The 27,433-nt window shown below is 46.3% G+C and overlaps 1 protein-coding gene across 2 annotated transcripts in view; it reads left to right on the forward strand.

The window, feature by feature from the left end:
- SLC15A4 (solute carrier family 15 member 4) overlaps positions 1-27,433 on the forward strand; it is a 61,344-nt gene that overhangs the window by 3,108 nt on the left and 30,803 nt on the right. The window contains exons 2-5 of one of the 2 annotated variants that reach the window (XM_083418308.1): positions 15,505-15,800; positions 16,676-16,850; positions 17,584-17,661; positions 26,561-26,729. In XM_083418308.1, coding sequence (XP_083274434.1) covers positions 15,505-15,800; positions 16,676-16,850; positions 17,584-17,661; positions 26,561-26,729 — 718 coding nt within the window. The remainder of the gene's footprint in view (positions 1-15,504; positions 15,801-16,675; positions 16,851-17,583; positions 17,662-26,560; positions 26,730-27,433) is intronic. The other variant, XM_083418309.1, reaches the window with a different exon arrangement.

Below are 27,433 nucleotides of genomic sequence, written 5' to 3' on the forward strand. Positions count from 1 at the left end.
CTGTCTTGCAGGCCTTGCGGAAAGATGTCAAGTCCCGCAGGGCCCTGGTCTCTTGTGACAGAGTGTTCCACCAGATCGGAGCCATGGCCGAAAAGCCCTGGCTCTAGTTGAGGCCAGCCTAACCTCTCTGTGGCCTGGGACCTTCAAGATGTTTTTATTTGAAGACCGTAAGTTCCTCTGTGGGACATACCAGGAGAGGCGGCCCTGTAGGTACAAGGGTCCTAAGCCGTACAGGGCTTTAAAGGTTAAAACCAGGACCTTAAACCTGATCCTGTACTCCACTGGGAGCCAGTGCAGCTGGTATAGCACTGGGGTTTTCCTTCCCCTACATGGGCTTTCTTCCCAGGTTGATGAGCCCCACCTGCCCCTCACTTCCCTTTACAGCACATGCAGAAACTGCCTTCTTTGAACTTTGGACCTGCTGTTGGTCTTGTCTGCTCAATCCCCAAACTCACCGAGGGTTTGAGACTCACCGACTCCCCTCTGCTGGTTTAGCTGGCCAGTTGAAGCCGTTCCCGGGGTTCCTGAGCTCGCTCTATCCTCTATGTAACAACCCTTTACAGTGGTACCTCAGGACGGGTTAAGAACTTAATTCGTTCTGGAGCTCTGTTCTTAACCTGAAACCGTTCTTAACCTGAAGTACCACTTTAGCTAATGGGGCCTCCCACTGCTGCGCAATTTCTGATCTCATCCTGAAGCAAAGTTCTTAACCTGAGGTACTATTTCTGGGTTAGCGGAGTCTGTAAACTGAACATAGCTGTCAACTTTCAGATTTGAAAATAAGGGATCAGCAGCCTCACCTATCCTGGGGACAGTCTACGGGATATCTAACAAACCGGGGAAGCAGCGGGAAACGGCGCTGGAATAAGGGAATTTCCCGCCAAAAAAAGGGAAGGTTGACAGCTATGAACCTGAAGCGTCTGTAACCTGAAGCGTCTGTAACCCGAGGTACCCTGTATATTCATACCTCAGGTTACAGATGCTTCAGGTTGCATGTTTTCGGGTTATGGACCCGCCGAAACCCGAAAGTACCAGAACGGGTTACTTCCGGGTTTCGGCGGCCGTGCATGCGCAGAAACGCCAAATCTCAACCCATGCATGCACAGACATGACGCTGTGGGTTGGGAACGCTGCGGGTTGCTAACGTGCCTCCTGCACGGATCACGTTCACAACCCGAGCGTCCACTGTAGTTATTCGAAGATGGCTCTCAGTCTCCTCTTCTCCAGGTTGCACATAGCCAACTCCTCAATAGGCTTGGCTTCCAGACCTTTAGTCATCTTGGTTGCCCTCCTCTGTCTGCACACGATCCAGCTTGTCCCTATCCTTCTTAAATTGCAGTACCCAGAACAGAACACAGCACTCCAAGTGGGGTCTGACCAAGGCAGACTAGAACAGGACTGTTAATTCCCTCCATCAGGACATTAGACTTCTGTTGATGCAGTCTAGAACAACATTAGCTTTTTTGGCTGCTGCATCACGCTGTTGACTCATTTGAAGCCTGGGATCTACTCAGACTCCAGATCCTTTTCACGTGTCCTGCTGGCAGTGAGCCATGACCCACATTGTTGAAGAAATGCAAGTCTAAACCAGGGCTTGCTAATGTGGCGGACTCAGGATGTTGTGGACTTCAGCAGGTCAAAAATAGGAGTTGTAGCCCCAAACATAGATGGTACCAGGTTAGTAGAGGCACATGGAATTCACCCCTATGGTCTTTGGCTCCACATGACATTCACTCAACACTTCAAGTGGAATTTCCTTTGCATAACCAGTGTGTGTGTGTGTGTGTACACACATCAACTTCTAAGACGCAGATATTTTTTCCCTGTTTGGGAAAAGGCTCTGTGCAAATCAAAAAAACCCCATCATGCTCTTTCACCAGCAGAATCTCAGTGAGCAGATATGTCAGTGGTTGCGTATGTCTTGCAACACACACAACAAAGGACACAAAGCCTTTGTTCTACGGACTCATGTTTGCAATGATAGGAGGAAGTTTTTGATTTGCTCAGATCTCCGTGATTGAAAGGGAGGCAGGGAAAGAAAAGGAAGATGACATGCTCCAAATAATCTTGATTGAATAATACAGTGCATACTGAGCACATAACAGTTCAAACAAAAGAATGCTAGCTGGATTATAAACCGGGTGGCTTTCGAGAATCCCCAAGGGGAGGGAAGTGGGACTTAAGCAGGAAGCAAACAGGAAATAGTTTAATGAAGGAGTGGATAGTTAATAGGATAATAAACTATTGGATATTAACCTGTTTCTTCTACCCCATTGTTTTCTACTCTTTGCCGCCCAATTGCCTGGGGTTTTCCTCTTGCTGCATTGGACTCTCAAGAGATAAAGATGAGAAATTTTGGGGGTTTTTTACAAGGGAAAGGACAGGGTGAGTGAGGTCTGTCTTTCATCCAACTGAACATGCAGTCTTTCCTATGAAGGAAGGTGCAGTGTGAACTTAACCGTTTGACCCAGATTTAAAACAAAGCTGCCCCATCACAACTGAAGTACAGTAAGTTGTTCAGGGGAAGTAGCCTTCGAATCATGTCCACAGAAACCCTACGCATAAGAGGACAACCATGAACACAGGAACTTGATGGCTCAGACTAAAGGCCCGTCTGATCTAGCAAAAACATTCTTTGCTTGCATTTCTGCACATGTTTGCCTAGGAGCAAGTTAACTCTGAATTTGAGGTGGCTTATTTTTTTGCTAGACATGCAAAAGATTGGGCAGTGAGCACATAATCACATCTTGCATCAGCGAAGGCCATGCTGGAAGGTGTGCAGGTGGGTCAGGCTTGTTTTCTGCTGCTCCAGAGGGTAGGAGCTAGACTAATGGATTCAAATTACAGTGGTACCTTGGGTTAAGTACTTAATTCATTCCGGAGGTCCATTCTTAACCTGAAACTGTTCTTAACCTGAAGCACCACTTTAGCTAATGGGGCCTCCTGCTGCTGCCGCGCCGCTGGAGCATGATTTCTGTTCTCATCCTGAAGTAAAGTTCTTAACCCAAGGTACTATTTCTGGGGTAGCGGAGTCTGTAACCTGAAGCGTATGTAACCCGAGGTACCACTGTATAAGAAAGGTAAATTCCAACAAGACATTGGGAAGAACTATCTGTTGGTAAGAGCTGTTGGACAGTGGAACTGACGCCCTCAAGCTGGTGGATCTTGCCAAACCTGCCAAGGGGTCCAGTTCATTTTGTTGTTTCTTTAAATACTTTGTAAAGGGTTCCCATTCATCTTTAAAATCACAGTTATCCTTGTCATGTAGTTTGTGTGTCAGTTTTGCCAATTCTGCGTAGTCCATCAATTTCTCCTGCCACAGTTCTTTGGTTGGGATTTCCTTGTTCTTCCATCCTTGTGCTATTAAGACTCTTGCTGCCGTTGTCCGCATACATAAAGATATTTTTCAGTTTCCTTAGTAGGTCTTTTCCTACAATCCCTAACAAGAATGCTTCAGGTTTTTTGAAATATATCATTTCCCTTTTTTTTTTAATTTTACTACAGTCCCACCACATATGAGGTATAGCACCTACTTTGCATGCATGCAGAAGGTCCCAGGTTCAGTTCCCAGCAGCTCCAGGTAGGGGTGGGAACACCTTCTGTAGAAAGCCGTAGAGAGCTGCTGTCTGTGTTTGTGGACAGTATTGAGCTAGATAAGCCAATGGTCTTTTTAGTATAATGTGCCTTCCTCCAATTTCATACCATGTGGCATAATGCTTTTGGGATATCAGTGTCGTGGCTGATACATGGTGCGCAGGTATGTGGGGGGGGGGTTGGGTCCCCCTCTCATCAGGTATTTATTTCTGTATTTTTGTGATGGAATTCTGCCCATCTTAGCACATCAAATGTCCATACAATACCTTGAGTCTCACAAATTAGATCATTGCCCTTCCATCTTGGAACAGTCAAAAGTGGATTTGTTTTGTGTGTGTCCAGAATAGTTTATTGCTCTGGCATAGCTCTGGCCCCCGAGCCCCAAATACCACTCGTTAATCAATGAGGCATAGTAACTTCCACTACAGTTTTGACCCGCGATTTTGAAAATCCCATCTATTGCCAGAAGATGGGTGGTTGTGTCAAGAGAGAAATAATGCCAGTGCTCACTTTAATCAGAACTTCAAAATGGTGGATGCAAACACAAATGATTATTACTGGAGTGCACCATGAAGAATTTAGGGCGCAATTTTCATCCTTGGATTTTCATATACCCTTCCTTTCCCTGCCTTGCTTCATGAAAACCCAGCACTGTGGTTTGGTTTGTTGAAAATGGTCTTCTCCACCTCCCAGGAGCAACTAAATGTATTTCCATTGATGACTCTTCCTTGGAATAAAGACTTGAGTTCCTGCAAGGCTGATTTGTTGGTAGCTGTGCAAGGATCACCTTGAATCTCTTCCAAGCAAAGTCTAGACCTGCCTTTCCCAAACTGGTGCCCTCCAGATGTTGCTGGACTCCAGTTTCCATCTGGAGGACCTCTGGGAAAGGCCGGCCGAGAGGGGATCTTCTATTCTCCCCTTGCATTATTGCAAATCCAGGAATTGAGGGATCAGCATGTGATTGCAGAAGTGTTCTTGTCATTTTGAGACTAGTTTAAACTGCCCTGCTATGTGTGTGTGTGTGTGTATGTATATATGGGACGCGGGTGGCGCTGTGGGTTAAACCACAGAGCCTAGGACTTGCCGATCAGAAGGTCGCAGTTCGAATCCTCGTGACGGGGTGAGCTCCCGTTGTTTGGTCCCTGCTCCTGCCAACCTTGCAGTTCGAAAGTACGTCAAAGTGCAAGTAGATAAATAGGTACCGCTCTGGCGGGAAGGTAAACGGCGTTTCCGTGCGCTGCTCTGGTTCGCCAGAAGCGGCTTAGTCCTGCTGGTCACATCTGTCTGCTGGTCCGGAAGCTGTCTGCAGACAAACGTTGGCTCCCTTGGCCAGTAAAGCGAGATGAGCGCCGCAAACCCAGAGTTGGCCACGACTGGACCTAATGGTCAGGGGTCCCTTTACCTTTTTATGTGATTGCAGAAGTTCCTTTGTGTGCTTGTCATTTTGAGATTAGTTTAAACTGCCCTGCATATATATATATATATATAGAGAGAGAGAGAGAGAGAGAACGAGAACTACTTTATTGGGAACAGTATGCTGATTCAGGTGTGCAGAATGGGACATGGCTTGATGTAGGTTCCCCATCTCTGATCTAGTTGTTGTTGTTGTTATTCCCCATCTTTTCTCCTGACTCAAGGCAGATTACAGGTAAACAAGAACCGCTAAATCAGGGTCTTTCCCCGTCAATTCCTACATGATCTGTTGTTGTATTTAGTTGGAAACGCCAGAGATTGAACCTGGAGCCTTGTGCATTCGACACACGTGCTCTGCCACTGAAATACGGTCCCCTGTACACACACTTCTTAGTTTCAACCATAAATCACACTTTAAGGACCTGACTTCTCCATTTCCATTGTTGCTGTGCGTGTTTCATTTCTTTAATTCCACTTCCCAACCCTGTTGGTTAATCGATTGGGTGTTCCCTGGAGTTTCCGGGATAGATGTGCGAAGAACTGCTAAATCTTTTCAACATCGTTCAAGTGCCATTTTATATGTGCGCAACACTGTTGGGTTATAAAAAAAACAATTAAACTTAATTTCGCTCTCATAAATTACCGTATTTTTTGCTCTATAAGGCTCACTTTTCCCCTCCTAAAAAGTAAGGGGAAATGTGTGTGCATCTTATGGAGCTGTCCCAGAAGCCAGAACAGCAAGAGGGATTGCTGCAGCGATCCCTCTTGCTGTTCTGGCTTCTGAGATTCAGAATATTTTTTTTCTTGTTTTCCTCCTCCAAAAACTAGGTGCGTCTTGTGGTCTGGTGCGTCTTATAGAGAGAAAAATACAGTAACTAATGTGGATTTATGTGATTATGTGGGGAAACCCAGCCAGATGGGCGGGGTATAAATAAATTATTATTATTATAGCATAAGCCTCCCACCCTTCTCTCTGAAAGTCACTTTAACTGTCATGTCTTCCAGCAAAGTATCCTGGGATTTGTAGCTTCTGAGACTTGTGAATTCTGCGGTGGCTCTTTGCCCTTCTCATCGAACTACAGTTCCCAGAATCTTCTAGGAAGAAGGAATGACTTACAACTAGTGTGGATATTACAGAGTTCTCCACTGCCCCGCCAACATAATTCAGATACCTAACCACAGTATGACGTAGGGTTTTTGAAAATATTTTAGTGTAGTTTTCTGATGCTGGAAATGTGTGTGCAAGCACATAAGATAAAAATAAAGAAAAGGCACTATAAATATGTAAAAAAAACTCACAAAAAACTAATACAGAACGTAAAGCGAAAACAGTGTGGAACATCTGACAATCTGGCCTGTTAAAATGCTTCTTTCTTTGCCAGCTTGAGATTTGAACCCAGGTTTCCTGGACACAAAAATCACTGCTTTTACCTGACAAGCGGCAGGACAAATTGTACATTAGTCATGGCGTCCGTGGGGCGTGTTACATAAAATAAATATATGTGAACATCTCCACCTGCCTACATTTCCAGGAATGTGTCCTGATGTGAAGGGTTGACTCAGATAAAGAGCTTCGTTCTCAAAAAATAGGCTTGGGATTGTGATGTCCTCTTCATCGCCTGCTTCCCTTTTTTGAGCAGCATTGCACTCTGTCCATTTCCTGTTCTTCTGTGTGACGCATTTTGATTCCCCCCCCCCCCCAAATCTCTTGCAATTCTGAATTTAGCCCATTCGCCTGTGAGGAAGCGAAACTGTCTTTAAAAGACAAAGCATGCCAGTCTGAATGTGCAGCTTCAGCCAATCAGGCGGTTCTTCTGCAGCACCGCTGAAATGAATGGGGAACGGTGGCTGCACCCATCTCGTTATTAATTGTTGTTGTTTAGTCGTGTCCAACTCTTCGTGACCCCATGGACCAGAGCACGTCAGGCACTCCTGTCTTCCACTGCTACCCGCAGTTTGGTCAGATTCATGTTTGTAGCTTCGAGAACACTGTCTAACCATCTCGTCCTCTGTCGTCCCCTTCTCCTTGTGCCCTCCATCTTTCCCAACATCATGGTCTTTTCCAGGGAGTCTTCTCTTCTCATGAGGTGGCCAAAGTATTGGAGCCTCAGCTTCAGGATCTGTCCTTCCAGTGAGCACTCAGGGCTGATTTCCTTAAGAATGGATAGGTTTGATTTTCTTGCAGTCCATGGGACTCTCAAGAGTCTCCTCCAGCACCAGAATTCAAAAGCATCAATTCGTTATTAATTAGTTCATCATTATTATTATTTATGTGAAGACAGGCTCTGGCAGATTGAGCGGAGAAGACTAATAGTGGGCCCAACTGTCTTGAACATGGGTAGGCAAACTAAGGCCCGGGGGCCGGATCCGGCCCAATCGCCTTCTCAATCTGGCCCGCAGATGGTCCGGGAATCAGCGTGTTTTTACATGAGTAGAATGTGTCCTTTTATTTAAAATGCATCTCTGGGTTATTTGTGGGGCATAGGAATTCGTTCATTAGCTTTTCTCAAAACATAGTCCAGCCCCCCACAAGGTCTGAGGGGCAGTGGACCGGCCCCCTGCTGAAAAAGTTTGCTGACCCCTGGCCATGAAAGAGGTTTTTGCATGTGCCATAGAGGGGGCTCATTCAAGGGGGGGGGGTGTTATTGGGGGGTTGTTTTATTTTGATTATATATTTTGTGGTTTTATATTTTAATTTTTTGCTGTGAACTGCCCTGAGACCTCCAGGTATAGGGCGGTATATAAATTCAATAAATCATCATCATCATCATTATCCACCTGGGAAGGTAACCCATCTAGGAGAAGGAAAATGGATCCTAAACGTCTGCTGCCTTGTGGAATAATTTCAGGACAATAAAAGGCTAAGGAGGAAACCCTACATAAAATTAAACTGTTGCAGTGAATAATGTTAACTTTTGTGTGAAACGGGCTGAGCGCAATTTAGTTCTGGAACTTCAAACAAATTCCTGCACCCAGAACATGCTCAGAGCCATTTTGTGAGAGGTAAACTACAGCACCCAAAATCCTTTGAGGGGCGGGGGAATGTGCTTCGAATCTGCTCTAAAGATTTAGTGTGCACACTGCCTAACTCTTAACCACTCACCTGCACTGCTGTTGCTCATCTTCTCAGTAAGGAGTCACAGAACAAAGTTTGAAAAGCACTGCTTTAAAAATGCAGCTTGCACCTTCTCTATTTCCTTCCCTTTCTCCTGTCCACCATAATTTTGTAACCCAATTCATTGGAACCAATGAGTGGGTGAAATTGGGTGTAAGCACCCGGGTGACACAGGACTATTTTCAAAAAGTGGAAAAGAGAGGACCCAAATAATTACCGCCCAGTCAGTCTGACATCAATACCAGGGAAGATTCTGGAGCAGATCATTAAGCGAACAGTCTGTGAGCACCTAGAAAGGAATGCTGTGATCACCAATAGTCAGCATGGATTTCTGAAAAATAAGTCATGTCAGACTAACCTGATCTCGTTTTTTGACAGAATTACAAGCCTGGTAGATGAAGGGAACACAGTGGATGTAGCCTACCTTGATTTCAGCAAGGCATTTGACAAGGTGCCCCATGATATTCTTGTAAAGAAGCTGGTAAAATGTGGTCTTGACTATGCTACCACTCAGTGAATTTGTAACTGGCTGACTGACCGGACCCAAAGGGTGCTCATCAATGGTTCCTCTTCATCTTGGAGAAGAGTGACTAGTGGGGTGCCACAGGGTTCTGTCTTGGGCCCTGTCTTATTCAACATCTTTATCAACGACTTGGATGATGGACTCAAGGGCATCCTGATCAAATTTGCAGATGACACCAAACTGGGAGGGGTGGCTAACACCCTAGAGGACAGGATCACACTTCAAAACGACCTTGACAGATTAGAGAACTGGGCAAAAACAAACAAGATGAATTTTAACAGGGAGAAATGTAAAGTATTGCACTTGGGCAAAAAAAATGAGAGGCACAAATACAAGATGGGTGACACCTGGCTTGAGAGCAGTACATGTGAAAAGGATCTAGGAGTCTTGGTTGACCGCAAACTTGACATGAGCCAACAGTGTGATGCAGCAGCTAAAAAAGCCTGTGCAATTCTGGGCTGCATCAATAGGAGTATAGCATCTAGATCAAGGGAAGTAATAGTGCCACTGTATTCTGCTCTGGTCAGACCTCACCTGGAGTACTGTGTCCAGTTCTGGGCACCACAGTTCAAGAAGGACACTGACAAACTAGAACGTGTCCAGAGGAGGGCAACCAAAATGGTCAAAGGCCTGGAAACGATGCCTTATGAGGAACGGCTAAGGGAGCTGGGCATGTTTAGCCTGGAGAAGAGGAGGTTAAGGGGTGATATGATAGCCATGTTCAAATATATAAAAGGATGTCACATAGAGGAGGGAGAAAGGTTGTTTTCTGCTGCTCCAGAGAAGCGGACACGGAGCAATGGATCCAAACTACAAGAAAGAAGATTCCACCTAAACATTAGGAAGAACATCCTGACAGTAAGAGCTGTTTGACAGTGGAATTTGCTGCCAAGGAGTGTGGTGGAGTCTCCTTCTTTGGAGGTCTTTAAGCAGAGGCTTGACAACATGTCAGGAGTGCTCTGATGGTGTTTCCTGCTTGGCAGGGGGTTGGACTCGATGGCCCTTGTGGTCTCTTCCAGCTCTAGGATTCTATGATTCTATGAGGACTCTTCTTCCATGAATGTTGTTAAATGCATAAATAAACAACAACCGTGTTACTAAGCAATGGCGTCTACCCAGCAACCGTCCTGGGTTTGCTTTTCATCCAGCCTCCTTGGCACGGGTGCCAAGCTGGAGGAAACGGGACACTTTAATTTGATTAAAAGCAAGTCATGCTTGTTATGGAGCATGGCCTGGGCTTAATATCATGTTGCTCTGCTAAATGCAAGTGTTGCATAACTGGAAAAGCTTGAAGGTTTGAGCAAAATAGATCCCCAGCGATGATTCAGCAGGAAGATCGTTCTGAATTCTGTGTTTCGTTTCATTTTTTTTTTTCCTTGCTGAGATGGAAACTCAGGAAATTTAGCAACTGGTGCAATGACCGGGCATAAGAACTTCAGTTAGTCATCAGTTCCAAGCATACATCTCTGTTTAAAACTGGCATCTTGGTCTCTCTCTGTGTGTGTTTATCCCTGTAACAAATGTTGTTCTCCTAAGGGGTGATTCATCCTAAACAGAGATGGCCTGTGAATCTCAGACATATTTTGGGCATGTGCTGAGTAGAGGAATGCAGTGCAAAGGCGCATTAGCAAAGTATCTTCAGCTGCCATTATTATTTATTATATTCCATCATAATTTCTATCTATTACCCTCTTCTCCATTATAACGTCTGGGGCAAGGAGGTTCCAGGAATTTTGAAAGGATGCTGACAAGCTGGAACTTGCTTCGAGGGTGGTGGGTGACCAAGATGATGAAGGGGTCTGGAAATCAAGCCTTTTGCAGAATGGATGAGGGAGCTTGGTAGGCTTACTGTGAAGAAGCCCAAGAAGTGATATGAGAGCCATCTTCAAACATAAGAGCTGTTTGACTGTAGAACGGATCACCTCCAAAGGTGCTCCTTCGTTGGAAGTTTTTAAGCAGAGGTTGAATGGCCATTTGTCAGGGATTCTGTCGCCATGATTCCTGCATTTTAGGGGGTTGGACTAGATGACCCTTGCGAGAGAGGGCCTTCTCGGTGGCTACTCCCAGACTTTGGCACTCCCTCCCTGGAGAAGCTAGACTGGCTCCCTCCTTGCTGTCCTTCCTCCGACAGGTGAAGAGGACCTTGTTCCAACAGGCTTTGGCAGGCGCACAGCTTTTAATGAAGGGACTGGTGCCCTGCTGTTTTTATTATACAGTGGTACCTTGTTTATTGAACAGCTTAGTTGTTGAACAAATCAGCTCTCGAATGCTGCAAAGCATTCCGGTTTGCGAACGTTTTGCGGAAGTCGAACGTCTGACGCAGCTTTCGTTTGAGTGCAGGAAGCTCCTGCAGCCGATTGGAAGACGTGCCTTGGTTTTTAAATGGTTTTGGGAGTCGAATGGTCCACTGTAATTAATAATAATATGTTATTGTAGTTTTACTAGATTTATTAGATTGTGTGTGTGGTTAGATAAATCTAATTCTCTCATTGTTGAATGGGTTTTGGAGTTTTTCTTTGTTTTTTGTTGTTCTTTTATCTGCAAACTGCCTTGGAAAAAGGGTGGGGTTTAAGTAAAAACAAGGCAAAATAACAACAACATTCTTCCTGGTGTTTAGTCCGAATCTGCATTCTTGTAACTTGAAGCTATTGCCTCCAGTCTTACCCTCCAGAGCAGGAGAAAGCAAGCTTGCTCCATCTTCCGTGTGGCAGCCATTCCAATATTTGGAGATGGCTCTCATATCTCTTCTCAGCCTTGTCTTCTCCAGACTGAGCACCCCCAACTCCCTAAACCGTTCCTCGTAAGACTTGGCTTCCAGCCCCTTTGCGGGAAGGGGTGGTGGTCTCAGAGGCGCGCCTTGGGTCTTCCTTGTGTGGCATAGACACTTAAAAAGCAGGTAAAGCAAAAAAGGCCCTTTACCATGAAGGAGGAGTGATCTTCCACATGAGGGGGGTCCAGTGCATGGGGCCCCTTTTCACACCAGCCAAACTTCAGCTGGTGAAGCGGGGAGGCCACTGGCCAGTGTGTTTGCACATGGACCAGCCCCTGGGGTTGTCGGAAGTGCCCGGGGGGCACTGCACAGCCCCCATATCGAGACAAACCTCTCCGGGCGTCTTCCTCTGGAACGCAGCACAGGACGGTCATAACTCTTCAGTCCCATTGAGCAGCAGCGACACATAACCGAAAATATGTGCACACTCAAAGAGCAGAGTAAAGCTGGAAGCTGAGGCTATGAGGTGTGGCATTTAAGTAATTTATTAAGCAATACAGTTGTACCTCTAGTTTTGAACGGGATCCGTTCCGGAGCCCCGTTCGCATCCTGAGCAGAACGCAGCCTGCGTCTGCACGTGACCGGGTCGTGATTTGCCGCTTTTGCATTTGCAGTGATGTCATTTTGATCGCCTGCACATGCACGAGCAGCGAAACCCGGAAGTACCGTATTTTTCGCTCTATAGGACACACTTTTTCCTCTCCAAAAATGAAGGGGGAATGTGTGTGTGTCCTATGGAGCGTATGTAGGCTTTCGGGAGTGCCCGCCGGGCTCCAAAGGCCTTGCGCTCCCTGGGCTTCGGGCAGCTATCCGCAAGCCTTCGTAACGTGGTGGGAGTTCCCGCCAGACTCCGAAGGCTTGCGGATAGCAGCCTGAAGCCTGGGGAGCGCAGTGTCAACTCCCACTGTGCTCCCCGGGCTTCAGGCAGCTATCCGCAAACCTTCGGAGCGCTCCCCCAGCCTGCAAGCTCCAGGAGCTGCGGCAAGGCTGCACAACCTTGCCTCCGCTCCCGGACCTGTTCTTCCCCCACCCCAGCCCCGCGGCTAAAAACAAAGCCGCGTGCAGCCTCTCCCGGCTGGAGAGGTTGTGTGTGGCTAAAGAGGAAGCCAAGACAGCCAGTGGAATGGATCCCGCCGGCGGTCTTGGCTTCTTTGCTCTTTGGGGTTGGGGTGGGAATTTTTTTTTCTTTATCCCCCCCCCCCTAAAAACTAGGTGCGCCCTATGGTTTGGTGCACCCTACGGAGCGAAAAATACAGTAACCTGTTCCGTTACTTCTGGGTTGCCGTGGGACGCAACCTGAAAACGCTCAACCTGAAGCATCTTTAATCCGAGGGATGACTGTATATACAGGACAAAGCAATCATGGCGTCCTCTCACATCTTCTCCAAAAGAGAGAGAAAAAGTAAAAAAAAACAAAAGTACAATACGACGGAAGAGATAGGACTGGCTTCTGTTTCCCACACTTTCCAAGCATGGAATGTAAACACAGACATGTGATGTGACAATCACACATCCAGCAACGGGAGAAAAGGGTGGGTGACTCAGGGTGTGAAGCCCCATGTAGCTCTCATGATTCGTTTCTGCATATGGGGGGGGGGATATCCATCTGAACCCCTGTTAAGAGATCCACCTTCATAATCCAGCCAGCAGGGTACATCCATTGCATAGCCAAGGCATATTCCAGACAGCAGGCAGTGCAGACCTCTCACAACATGGATTTGGGGAGGGGTGGGTGAGATGCCCAGCTTGTGTGGTTCTTGCAAAGATACGGCTGCTTTAAGCGCACACAGGTCTGAGCCTCGTTTCAGCTGTGAAATGGTGGGAGATTTACGGCAGCGCTATAAACTCTGGTCAGCAGGGAACTATATTTTGCATCTCTCAGTTCCTCCTCGCGGGGAGTTGCTGCACAGCTGCTCCTCAGTGGCTTCCCGGAATCGCTGTGGTCTTACTTTCGCCAAGGTGGCAGAAACAAAGGGTGGTGGAGCACCTGCATGCAGAAGGTCCCAGGTTCATTCCCTGCCACCCCCAGGTTTGGGAAGGGAGAGAGACTCCGGTCTGAAACCCTGCAAAGCCACTGTCGCTCTGACTTCCTGCAGGTTCTGATTTGGGATTGAAGGCTCCCCTGTATTTTTTCTCTCAGAATAGGGTTGGGAAACCTTGAGCCCTTGGTATGCTCTCCTCAGGCCACACCCTCGCTGCCCCTTGCTTTGCATCCTCCTTGAGTGTTTTTGCCTGACCGGGATGTGTCCAAATTCTGGTAATGCCTCTTGATTGCCTGGATGAGGGATGGGGCAGTGTGGATAGAAACCAGCTTATGGTACAAAAGGTAAAGGGACCCCTGACTGTTAGGTCCAGTCGCGGACAACTCTGGGGTTGTGGCACTCATCTCGCCTTATTGGCTGAGGGAGCCGGCGTACAGCTTCTGGGTCAGGTGGCCAGCATGACTGAGCCGCTTCTGGCAAACCAGAGCAGCGCATGGAAACGGTGTTTACCTTCCAGCCGGAGCGGTACCTATTTATCTACTTGCACTTTGTCGTGCTTTCAAACTGCTAGGTTGGCAGGAGCAGGGACCGAGCAACGGGAGCTCACCACGTCGTGGGGATTTTAACCTCCGACCTTCTGATCGGCAAGTCCTAGGCTCTGTGGTTTAACCCACAGTGGTACAAAAGGTAAAATTTATGTTCAGCACTTGGCACACTTCTGCCTCTGCCCACCACTGGGATGTTGCCCCCAGATGGTCACCTGGCAAAGCATGCAGCCCTCAGGCTGAAAAAGTCCCAATTCCTGATAAACGTTCTGTTCTAGCTTTCTTCTCCCTGCCTTGCTAGTCTGTGTGTGGGCAACTTGGGTTTTTGTAAGGAGGAAAGTTCAGTTACTGAACTGCATGTCAACAGCGTAATACAGCGTCCAAAAAGAAAAGCACTAATGCTAATCTAGGCTGCATCAAGAGATGTATAATGTCCAGATCAGAGGATGTAATAGTTCTGCCTTGGTCAGACCACATCTGGAGCACTGTGTTCAGTTCTGGGCATCACAGTTTAAGAACGGTACTGACAAGCAGGAAGATGTGCAGAGGAAGGTGACCAGGATTATCCAAGCCCCTGGAAGCCAAGCCTTTTGAGGAATGGTTGGGTATGTTTAGGGTGGAGAATAGAAGGTATGGTTGTTGTTGCTGTTGTTGTTTAGTCGTGTCCGACTCTTTGTGACCCCATGGACCAGAGCATGCCAGGCACTCCTGACTTCCACTGCCTTCCGCAGTTTGGTCAAACTCATGTTCGTAGCTTCGAGAACCCCATTTTCATGGGGAATAGAAGTACACATGGGCATAAGAGAAGGGGACGTATCCAATGGCATCTGCTGTGGTGCCTTATTGGTGTGGATGAAATTTAGTGTGCCGTGGCTTTGTAGATCAATCCGAAAGCTGCAGTTTCATAAGGCAATAGTTAAGGCAGCGCAAAAGGTACATTAGAAACCTGGGCAAAACTACTAGCGTGATCACCAGGAAAACTAAGGCAGTAAACCCCAAGTCTGAATGCACCCTTAGATTCTTAATCTTGCATGGGTTCTTAGGAACATCACCAAGTTTATACTGACTTGCTTGTTATTTTCTATACTGCCCGGCGTTTGAGCATCACAGGATGGTTTACAAGACAGGCAACCCCTGTTTAGTGTGGGGTTACGTCCCAAGGCACCACATGGCTCAGTGAAATCACGTATATTTGAAGCACCTTAGCAAAAGCCTGCAAGCACCCCATTCCGCCCCTTTTTGTGAGGATTTGGGATCGCTTTCAGGGACTCTGCAATAAGTGTGTGCATGGCTGAGCGCGTGTTGAGCGTGTGTAAATGGAGCCTTGCCTGTATAAAACCACAAATGTACATAACATAGTAACAAACAAACACAACTGGTCCCCCCTCCCAAAAAACCACTTTCTCTGACCCTCCTGGATTTTCAGAAGCATCACGAATGCAATTAAAATTGAATGGGAATGCATTGCTCTTGATTAGGCGTTTGTTTTGGCAAATAGTTATTGACTTGTAGGTTGTTTTTTTATGGAGGAGATTTAAGAACGACAACAAACTCTCGTGCAGGTCAAAGACCGGGGCCCCGAAGCCACACGAAGGTTTTTCAATTGGTTTTATTGGAGCATCAACTTGGGGGCCATCGTATCCTTGGGAGGCATCGCGTACATCCAGCAGAACGTGAGTTTTGTCATCGGCTACATCATCCCAGCTGTTTGCATCGGGGTGTCCTTCGTCGTGTTTCTCTGTGGCCAGAGCTTCTTCATCACAAAGCCCCCTGACGGCAGCGCCTTCACAGACATGTTTAAGATTCTGGCCTATTCGTGTTGTTCCCGGAAGAGGCCTGAGGAATACTCCAGCAACAGGTATGTAGCTGGGATTTCCTCCTTCTAGGCAGTGTTCGAAATTCCCCAGGTGCGTTTTGTGACTGGCGTGGGTCCAGTAGCGACCACGTGGAGATCTCTTAAGGCCAGGTTGGGGTCTGTCCTTCCTGGGACCTGATGGGAGTTGGCCAGAGGGCCAAACCTACCCTAGAATGTGACAGGATGTTGGGAAACTGATTCATACGGATGCATTCACACACACACACACATTGTTTTCTCCAAGGGAAAGAAATCGTAGGCGAGCTGAGTGGCCCGATTAAATAAGCATGAGTGTTTGCTTGTTATCAGAAGGAATGTCCTGTCTATGTCTAAGATAATTGAAGGCAGATTAACGACCCATAAAGTAATAAATTGTAATAAAAAAATACATAATGTTGATAAGAATGAGCAATTAGCAGCCATGCAATAAAGCACACTTTGGAAGATTGAAAAGGCAGCAGTAGCATAAATAGGTTTAAGAGGAATATTCTGCAAACAAACTTCAGCTTAAGAGGAATATTCTGCAAAGAACTTCAGCTGGTTGCTGCAGAGTCTCTGTCTCAAAAGAGAGAGAGAGAGAGCATGTTTTTAGATATTGGAGAAACTTAGAAAACATCTTTGGCTTTGGGAGCGTTTGGATGCCGTTTTTGAGCCAAGATGGCGGACTGAACCTTTCAAAGCTGCATTTTAAACCTAATTTTGTATGATAGTTGTAAACACTGATTTCCAAACTGCCCTGATTTTGTCTGTTTGTTTCTTAGAACGCCCAAGCAACACTGGGGATGGGGCTGCTAGTATACTATACAGGTTTCCCAAAATTTCCAGTTTTGCTGTGTTGCAGTCCTTTTGGATCCATCTCCCTTCTTCCTTCTTTCAAGTAGAGACACCCAAGGGGTACTTCATCAACCAGCTCCCAAACAAAGCCTCTTCGAGATGGCCAAATCATCCCATGGAGGACCATTCAGGGAAGATAAAGTTGAGGATGTGAAAGCGCTGGTCAAAATCATTCCAGTCTTCCTGGCCCTCATACCTTACTGGACGGTCTATTTTCAGGTTGGTGAACAGGGCCCAATTCGGTTTTTGGTTCCTGTATGTCAAGAGCAGCAAGGGGGCTAGATTTGCCACCTAAACAGTATTTGGCTGTTAGTGCAGAGGGCGAAAGTCCTTGACGTTTTGAGATGGAGTCGCGGGTGCCAGTCATAAAATGGCGGCCGCAGGAGTGTGGCTTGACGCAAAATGGCTGCCGCGTCTTAAAAAAGTAGAAAAAGAGGCAAGAGCACAAAATAGATTGCAGGGAAGCCCAACGACATCTGGGTCTGTTTGCAAATCAATTGCTCTCAAGGAGAAAAAGTGTGTGTTTCTAGGGACAAGCAAGTATTTGCTTCCCATGTTGACATCAGCCAATAGACTGTAAGCTGCTTGGGGCAGGGACCCTGCGCTCTGTAAAGAGTCATTGATGGGACCCTTGTCAGGGATGGGGGGGCCTGTGGCACTCTGGGTGTTCATAGACTCCAGGGCCTTCCTCTTCCGTCCATCATGGCCAATGGTTGAGGGATGATGGATGAGGTATAGTCCAGGCATGGGCAAACTCCAGCCCTCCAGATGTTTTGGGACTACAACTCCCATCATCCCTAGGTAACAGGACCAGTGGTAAGGGATGTTGGGAACTATAGTCCCAAACCATCTGGAGGGCCGGAGTTTTCCTATGCCTGTCCATTGACATCTTGGATGGCCACATGTTCTGACTTCCAGCAGAATATAAACAATTTCCTTTCTTTCACTTCAGATGCAAACAACGTATGTCCTCCAAAGCCTGCACTTGAGAATCCCCCAGTTTTCAAACAGCACCTCAAACAGCCATACGGTAAGTGGCCATGTGGATAGCCCTGTTTTCCTGCAGGTTTTCTTCCTGGGTTTCAGTTTCATAGCATGCAGGTGGGATTGGGTGGGGGGAAGTATGGCGAAGAATCAAAACAGAAAGGAGAGCAGGCTCTGCCATTTAGCGGTCCGAGATGTGATCTCTTCCAGAGTGATCTCCTTTGTTGTAACTGTAGGCAGAGATAAGTTGTTGTTGTTTAGTCATTCAGTCGTGTCCGACTCTTCGTGACCCCATGGACCAGAGCACGCCAGGCACTCCTGTCTTCCACTGCCTCCCGCAGTTTGGTCAGACTCATGTTTGTAGCTTCGAGAACACTGTCTAACCATCTTGTCCTCTGTCGTCCCCTTCTCCTTGTGCCCTCCATCTTTCCCAGCATCAGGGTCTTTTCCAGGGAGTCTTCTCTTCTCATGAGGTGGCCAAGGTATTGGAGCCTCAGCTTCACGGTCTGTCCTTCCAGTGAGCACTCAGGGCTGATTTCCTTAAGAATGGATGCGTTTGATCTTCTTGCAGTCCATGGGACTCTCAAGAGTCTCCTCCAGCACCATAATTCAAAAGCGTCAATTCTTCGGCGATCAGCCTTCTTTATGGTCCAGCTCTCACTTCCATACATCACTACTGGGAAAACCATAGCTTTTACTATATGGACCTTTGTTGGCAAGGTGATGTCTCTGCTTTTTAAAATGCTGTCTAGGCAGAGATAAGAGACAACACTAATTTACTGATTCTCAAAAGCATAGGAGAGTGTTCAGTCATACTGTTAAAATAATAAATGTTTACCATCCTACCTTTTAAAGAATCCTTATCTATTAAGCTCCATCTGCAATATGCATTTAAAGCAGAATCATAACCACCCTGGCTTTCCCCAAAGAATTTTTTTTTGGGGGGGGAGTGCAGTTTGTTAAGAGTGCTAGGAGACCTTTATCACCCTCACAGAGCTAGAATGAACAGAGTGATTTAACAATTAATAATAATAATATTTATACCCCACCCGTCTGTCTGGGTTTCCCCAGCCACTCTGGGCGGCTTGCAACATAAAAACATAATAAAAACATCAGTCCTTAAAAACTTACCAAAACAGGACTGCCTACAGAGGTCTTCTAAAATCAGATAGTTGTTTATTTCCTTGACATCTGATGGGAGGGCGTTCCACAGGGTGGGCGCCACTACCAAGAAGGCCCTCTGCCTGGTTCCCTGTAACCTCACTTCTCGCAATGAGGGAACCGCCAGAAGGTGCTCGGCGCTGGACCCCAGTTTCCGGGCAGAATGATGGGGGTGGAGATGCTCCTTCAGGTATACTGGACCGAGGCCATTCAGGGCTGTAAAGGTCAGCACCAACACTTTGAATTGTACTCGGAAACATACTGGGAGCCAGTGAAGATCCTTTAGGACTGGTGTTATGTGGTCCCAACGGCCACTCCCAGTCATCAGTCTAGCTGCCGCATTTGGGATTAGTTGCAGTTTCCGAGTAACCTTCAAAGGTAGCCCCACATAGAGTGCCTCTCCCCAGGGAACTCTGGGAATGGTAGCTCCTTGAGGAGAAATCTCAGCAGATGCCCCTTTTTGGTTCCAGGATGCATGCAAATGGACACTGGCAGACATCCACGGGATTGTCCTGGATCATTCCCTCAGGCTCTTCCCCAGATATATCTTTACCTCTGTCGCTTATCTCTGCATATCTGTCTCCCTATACATATCTGGACTGGCATGTGTGATGATGATGATGATAATAATAATAATAATAATAATAATAATAATAATAATAATAAATTTTATTTATACCCCGCCCTCCCCAGCCAAGACCGGGCTCAGGGCGGCTAACAACCAATAATAAAAACAAGTTGATTAAAATACAAATTTAAAGATTAAGATACAAAGTTAAACAATTAGGGAGCAATCTCATCATAGGAGGAGAAAGGAAAAAGAAAAAGGGGGAGGGAATCAAACTGATTCTCAGCCAAAGGCCAGGTGGAACAACTCTGTCTTACAGGCCCTGTGGAAAGAGATCAGATCCTGCAGGGCCCTGGTCTCAAAAGACAGAGCGTTCCACCAGGCCGGAGCCAGTGTTGAGAAGGCCCTGGCTCTGGTTGAGGCTAATCTGACTTCCTTAGGGCCCGGGACCTCTAGGGTGTTGCTATATGTGGACTGTAAGGTCCTCCGTGGGGCATACCAGGAGAGGTGATCCCGTAGGTACAAGGATCCTGGGCCGTGAAAGGCTTTAAAAGTCAAAACCAGCACCTTAAATCTGACCCTGTACTCCACCGGGAGCCAGTGTAACTGGAAAAGCACTGGGTGAATATGCTCCCATGGCAGAGACCCTGTGAGGAGCCTCGCTGCAGCATTCTGCACCCGCTGGAGTTTCTGGGACAACTTCAAGGGCAGCCCCGCGTAGTGCCCATTTTAATAAAGTAGAAATTCAAACTCCACTGGCACACATCAGGATTGTGCCCATGTTACACACACGGAGCCTTGTAGCCACATTCAGGTTTAGTAATGCCCTTTTGACGCCGTTCCTGCAGGTTGCTGAATGATTAATCAGTTTTGTTGGGAAGGCACAGAAGTTGGAAAGGCCGGGGGGGGGGGCTGTCTCTGTGGGTGACCCCTAGTTCTAGGCTCGTCCCCCCTTCCTAAATGGTTCAGCTCACCTCCCTATCACCCTAATAACCCAAATTCATAATGTATGGTGGTTTTAATGCAGTATTCATAAATGAGGCGTTTGATCCAAAAACCTAACCTGCTTAATATTAACATGTCAGCAGTTCCGAGCAATTTGGAAGAACTGCATCACAAGGAGCTGCTGAACTTCAAGGTGGGTGGGCAAAACTTCCAAAGTTGTAAATAAAGTTCTGAGTGTGTAAGTTTCAGGCTTGTATTTCAGCTTTGAATTCTGAGTGGCTGGGGTTTTTTTAAGACTCGTTTTAAGCCTGATGTTGCAACCAGCATCAACCCACCAAACCCCTAGGCCTGTATTTCTACTTTAAATTCTGTTTGGGTTTTTTTATTTTACTTCATTGGACTTGTTTTAAACCTGGTAAAGGTAAAGGGACCCCTGACCATTAGGTCCAGTCGTGACCGACTCTGGGGTTGCGGTTCTCATCTCGCTTTATTGGCCGAGGGAGCCGGCGTACAGCTTCTGGGTCATGTGGCCAGCATGACTAAGCTGCTTCTGGAGAACCAGAGCAGCACACAGAAACGCTGTTTACCTTCCCGCTGGAGTGGTACCTGTTTATCTACTTGCACTTTGATGTGCTTTCGAACTGCTAGGTTGGCAGGAGTAGGGACCAAGCAATGAGAGCTCACCCCATTGCGGGGATTCGAACTGCCGACCTTTTGATCGGCAAGTCCTAGGCTCTGTGGTTTAACCCACAGCGTCACTCGCATCCCTTTAAACCCGATGGGTACTTCCAAATTCATGTAAGCAGTTGCATCAACCCACCAAACTCCTAGCATTGTGCTCTCCCCACCCCTGAGAAAGGTGTCACGCCTGATTCTTTCAGGCCCAAATGGACAGGGGTTTCCACTTCCATGACGGGTTCTGGCTGTCATGGTGTGGGAGGTACAGCACCAGAGTTTTTGCTACTAAAGGAGGGGAGAGGAACCTATGGCCTGCCAGATGTGGCTGGACTACAACTGTTTCCTAGCTATAGAGCCCAACCTCTGCAAGAACCTGCGTTCTGAGCATCTGTTGTGGGCCTTGGATGCTAGGAGGTCGAACTGGAGTGGGGACCGTTTTTCAGCCTGAGAGACACATTTCCTTCTGGACATCCTGGGAGGGGGGTTGCATACGAGTGGTGAGCAGGACCAGAGACAAAAATAGGCAAGCAATGTGAGGAGATTTCACCCCTCCCATATCCAAGAATCTCCTGAGGAGTCTGCTGATTCTGCAGAGAGGAGGAGGCGTGTTCTGCTCTCTACTTATTCTGCTCCAGCACCACATCAAAGAGTCAGTGAGTCAGTCGGCCAGTCAGTCAGTCAGTCAGTGTGTCGGAGAGAGAGAGACTGAATGTTAGAGATTGTGTGTATAGATAAGGTTGCTGCTAAGAGCAGCTGCAGACACTCAGTGCGGTTTAGCATTCATTTATGCTTAGGCTCATTTAGCTCTGTATATAGTTGTATAATAGTTGTAGATAGAATAAAGAAAGAAGATATTCTACAGAGCTGCTCTCCTAGTTGTTTATATACTCTGCTATACTCTGCTGTGCGGATGACTATCTACTTGTGGAAGTGAATCTGGTGCTCACAGCTCTAAGCTGTGAGTCCACAGCACTTTGACCTGTTCCTGTGCAGAAGGTGGTCTCTGGAAGTGCTACCCAGCTCGCCTAGCCCGGTCGGGGCTGAAGTGGATGAGTCCAGTTAGTGGCACTGGCTCAAGGGCGATGCTGACACAATGAATGTTGTTTTTACTTTAATACTGTATGGCAGGCTAGTTCCTACACAAACTTGCAGCCCCTCCCTATCCCCCTTATAGAAAACCAAGAGGCATTATCACAATTTCAAGGACACATTTCAGGTAGGCAAAACACTCAGCGGTGGTGAGGGGTCTAGCCTGGGATGGAGGAAGGTGGCTGTAAATAACTCCAAGGGCCAGAGAGCAATGTTTTGAGGGCTACATTCAGCCCCTGGTCCTTAGGTTACCCACCCCAGGGTTGAACAATCAATAATTAATCAAGTACAAATCAGGCATACAACAAAATGCTGCTCCTATTATGGATGCCAGCCAGCAGTGGCCATTTTCTAGAATACTCCTTTCCATCCCGCCTCCTGTTTTTTGTCCACACCCCCAAAAAATGGTCAACTAGTAATCTGTGCCCCACTAACATGTGCCGGTCTCATTGGGCCAGTTTGGCTCCACCCCTTGGTTTGTTTGGTTTTTAAAAAAAATATAAACTATTTTTTCTCATGCCCAAGTCAAAAAATGTACTCTTTCATCAAGCTTTCTCTTTTGGGCAGATAAAGTGTAACTCAAAATGTTTAAAGCCAACAGCCAATACTATGTGTAATGGTTCTAGGGGTTGCTCGTGCGTAAGTTGCCGTTACTCCTGGCTAGGTTGCCTGGTTGAACCCTTTCTGTCTGAACAGCCTCAAGTTCCGTGGCTGCCTCAGTCGCTGGCAGAATCCGTCAGTGGGCGTTTCTTGAACCTCTTCCAGCATAGAAGCTGTTTGACGCCCAGTCTCCTCCTACTCTCCCTGTGCGGAAGTTTTCTGCGCAAAGTGGGTGTGGGCAGCGGAGTACCCGTGCTCTCTCCGCTGGTCTCCGGCGAGGAGTCCTGGAGCCACCTCTCCGATTCCCCCATCTGCCCCCCTTCTCCACTGGTGTTACGCTGATTTCCTTCCCCAGCGGATGGGCTACCTCTCTCCCTACTGGGACCCTCTCCACCATCCCGCTGGAGCCTCCTCTCCGCCTCCAGCTCCGATGGCAGTTCCCTGACACTATGCTAGTGGGTTGTTGTTGTTGTTGTTGTTTTAAAAAAGGAAGCAGTAACATGAAAGTGCTCTCAAATGCCAGTCTTCCAAAATGGCCGGATCTCTGGCCTTTAATGTGCTGCCTTCAAAAAATCGAGGTGTTTACTCAAATCGTTCAGAATTCAGTGCCTGGATGATGGAGCAATAATCCCAGCATTCTGATTGATGATTTAAATGGCATTTCTTTCCCACATTTTGTCGAAATAGCCCTAGGGTTCTTAATAATGAAAGTTGGGGAAATGTTTTGCATTTTGTTTTTTTAAAGTGAAATGCAACGTGCTATTTCGTTCTGCCTTAATTAAATTTAAAGTTTTGGTGGTTTGATCTGAATGCAAATTCAGAATCTTTTGGCAGGGGCAGCTTTACTGTGGCATCAGCTTTTATGAACTAGGGCAGACTTCAGACATGGGCTGATCTCCTTTGGGGTTTTGTTTCATGTTCCTTAGAGCGCCAGTAATACATGTGAAAAGGACCAAGGAGTTCTTAGTAGAACTGCAGGTTCCTGGGTTCTGATCTAGGCAGTAAGATTCTCTTGGGTGTGAAAAAATATGTGCATGCCACATTGAGCTTGTTTGAGGGAAAGCAGTGTATACATATGATTAATAAGTTAATAAACAGTAATCCACTTGAGATGTTGTGCTCAGACCCATCTGCCTGCTTTTCTTGGTGTGTTCCCAGAGTTTCTCATGGTGCAAAGAGCTGGTGCAAATGTGCATTTGCTCTTGTGTTTTAAAGTAGATTTCCTAATATATTTGAAAACAAATGAACACACGTCTGTGGATAATCTGACTGTATCCTCATGACCACTGCTCCTTGTGCATTTTTCTAATCTATGGGTTGTGCTGAAGAAGATTCCAGCGAAACAGTCAGATTATCACTGTCCTACGTTGTTATTCACTTACCACTTCGGCACCATGAACACCTAAAAAAAGTTTTACGGCTCAACCCACAGGATAGCACCTATCACTTTGTTTCAACCATAGACTTATTATACTTTTATGGACTTTCAAAGATTGACAGACATGTGTTCATTTGTTTTCAAATATATTAGAGAATTTACAAGTGTACACATTTTGTTTTTGTTGTACTAAATCATGTATATTATGCAATAAGAACTACAGTGCTATCTAGTACACTGGTCTTCGTTTTGCTTGTGTTGTTTGTTATGTTAAGTTTGCAACACAGGGGTTTGTTGTTCTGTATTAAAGCACCGTATTTTTCGCTCTATAGTTTTTGGAGGAGGAAAACAAGAAAAAAAATATTCTGAATCTCAGAAGCCAGAACAGCAAGAGGGATCGCTACGCGGTGAAAGCAGCAATCCCTCTTGCTGTTCTGGCTTCTGGGATAGCTGCGCAGCCTGCATTCGCTCCATAAGACGCACACACATTTCCCCTTACTTTTTAGGAGGGGAAAAGTGAGTCTTATAGAGCAAAAAATACGGTAGATTTCCAGCAGCAGGCTCTGTCAAGCGAGATGCTCCTTTAACTCAGAGGCGGAGAACCATCTGGGAAGGACACAGGTTCCTATGCCTGGGATAAATGATGGTGATAACAGCAGTTCAAGATCCAAAACCATTAGGCACTTTTTTGGGGGGGGGGGGGTTCCAGCAATGAGAAAACAGTTAAGCAAAACCATGTAGGGGAACGTGTGGTTTCTGGAGCAAAGGGGGGGATCAGCAGGGAATGCAGAACTGACTGCTTCCTGTCACACCCGCCATTAATATGAGCGCTAATGGCTGTTTAAAAGCCATCTTTGTGTGTGTTTATTTCAATAATTTACAGGGCTTTGTTTATCAGATGTGAGTGGCGTAATCCATAATTCTGCAGACAGGTGTTCTGGTGATTAATGGGGCTTAATGGAATCTCAGCCCCTTGCGTGACAGTCCTGTTCCGTTAACGAGATTCCAGGCTGAGTCAAGCGGTGAAATCTTAACGATGGAAATTAATGCCCCTCGTTCCACTGTACAGAGGGGTGTGTCCTCCCTCCCTTCAAATTGATAGCGATAATGTATAATGTTCCTTATGATCTATCGCTGTCCAGAAACTGATACTGAATCACTTCTGGTCCTGGAATCATTAAAATTATGATTCCCTCCGGGACTGTTAAGAATGATGACACACACACACACACACACAGTGTCCATCCTCCTTTTCCCTTGGGAGAACCGTTGAAAGTGGGCAGAGTTACTAGTACTATTATTATTATTATTTCATTAAATTTATTCTTTTTTTTTTTAAGCAAAGTAACTCAAAGCACCTTACAGACAGATGCATTAAAACCAATAAAAAAGGAAAGCAGAGCAAAATCGAAAAGGCCATTCATTTTTTAAAAAGCTGGGTAAAACATCCCACCCTCTCATAAACAGAAGAATAATTAAAAGCCAAAGACCTGGTAAAGGGGGACGGGGCTTGCCTTGCACCTAATGATATAGAATGACAGAGCCAGGAGAACCTCCCTGGGTTCCATTCTACTGTGGAATGTGGAGCAAAATTGGGGAGAGATGCTCTTGTGCTCTTGTGCTTGTGGGCTTCTCATTTTGGGCCTCTGGTTGGCCACTGTGAGATCAGGATGCAGGACTAGATGATAATATTAGTAATAGTAATAACAACAACAACAACAATATAATAATAATAATTTATTATTTATACCCCGCCCATCTGGCTGGGTTTCCACAGCCACTCTGGGAGGCTTCCAACAAAACACTAAAATACAATAACCTATTAAACATTAAAAGCTTCCCTAAACAGGGCTGCCTTTAGATGTCTTCTAAAAGTTTGGTAGTTATTTTTCTCTTTGACATTTGGTGGGAGGGCGCTCCACAGGGTGGGCGCCACTACCAAGAAGGCCCTCTGCCTGGTTCCCTGTAACTTGGCTTCTCGCAGCGAGGGAGCCACCAGAAGGCCCTCGGAGCTGGACCTCAGTGTCCAAGCAGAACGATGGGGGTGGAGACGCTCCTTCAGGTATACTGGACCGAGGCCGTTTAGGGCTTTAAAGGTCAGCAGCAACACTTTGAATTGTGCTCGGAAACGTACTGGGGGCCAATGTAGGTCTTTCAAGACCGGTGTTATATGGTCTCTGCGGCCACTCCCAGTCACCAGTCTAGCTGCTGCATTCTGGATTAGTTGTAGTTTTCGGGTCACCTTCAAAGGTAGCCCCACATAGAGCGCATTGGAGTAGTCCAAGCGAGAGATAACCAGAACAACAACAACAATTTATTATTTGTACCCTGCCCATTTGGTGGCTTCCAACAAAGATTAAAAATACATTAAAATATCACACATTAAAAACTTCCCTGATGTCAGATGTCTTCTAAATGTCAGGTAGTTGTTTAGATGGGCCTTCTGGCCTGATCCAGCGGTCCGGGCTCTCCTCATGCTCTTACAACTTTGTTCCATCTCTCTCTCTCCTCCCCTTTCTCCCCCAGTTCCCTGCAGCTTGGCTGACCATGTTTGACGCTGTGCTTATCCTCATATTAATACCTTTGAAGGACAAAGTGGTTGACCCCATCTTGAAGAGGCACGGCCTGCTCCCGTCGTCGCTGAAGAGGATTGCGGTCGGCATGTTCTTTGTGATGTGCTCTGCGTTTGCTGCAGGTGAGAGAGGGGAGGGACGGCTGAGAGTGCCGCTGGTTGAACGGTCATTTGGCGGCTGCCCGGAACATCTAGAAAATGGGATAAAAAATGGGATACATTACACCAGCATCAGACCTAAAGCCTATCAAGTTCAACACTTCGTGTCTTGGTTTCTGACCAGATGCCTCTGGGAATCCCACAAGCACAACAGTGTTTTCCCCACTTAGGGGTCCCAGAAGCTGTTGTCCTGAGGCCTTCTTTTTTTTTAAAAAAAAAAGATATTTATTGACATTTCAACATATTACAAAAATTAGAGAAAATAGCAAAGGGAAAAAAAAGAGAAAATACAAAATAAAAACAGTTAAAAACAAATCAGTCTTTCCATAACTTATCTTTCATTTACTTGTTTCTCTGACCTCCTCACACCTCCCTTTCTTGTATTCCAATTCAGTTGGTTAATTCAGCAAATCCTTTCCCTCTTTAATTTTACCTTACTCTTTTATCTTAATATATTATAGCTTTAAATTATCACCCATTAACAATCCATTTTTACATATTCCTTAACATTGCTGCTAAAAAACCCCACTTAACTTCAATCCAGCATCATTCTAACATTCATTAATTTTGCAACCACTACACTACAGAAACTGTCCTGAGGCCTTCTTCCTCCCAACACTGGCTGGTAAACCACTGAGAGCCTTATTCCTCCATGAATTTGTCTAATT

This window comes from Podarcis tiliguerta (genome assembly GCF_965153285.1).
Source record: "Podarcis tiliguerta genome assembly, chromosome: 16".
Taxonomy (NCBI): Eukaryota; Metazoa; Chordata; class Lepidosauria; order Squamata; family Lacertidae; genus Podarcis; species Podarcis tiliguerta.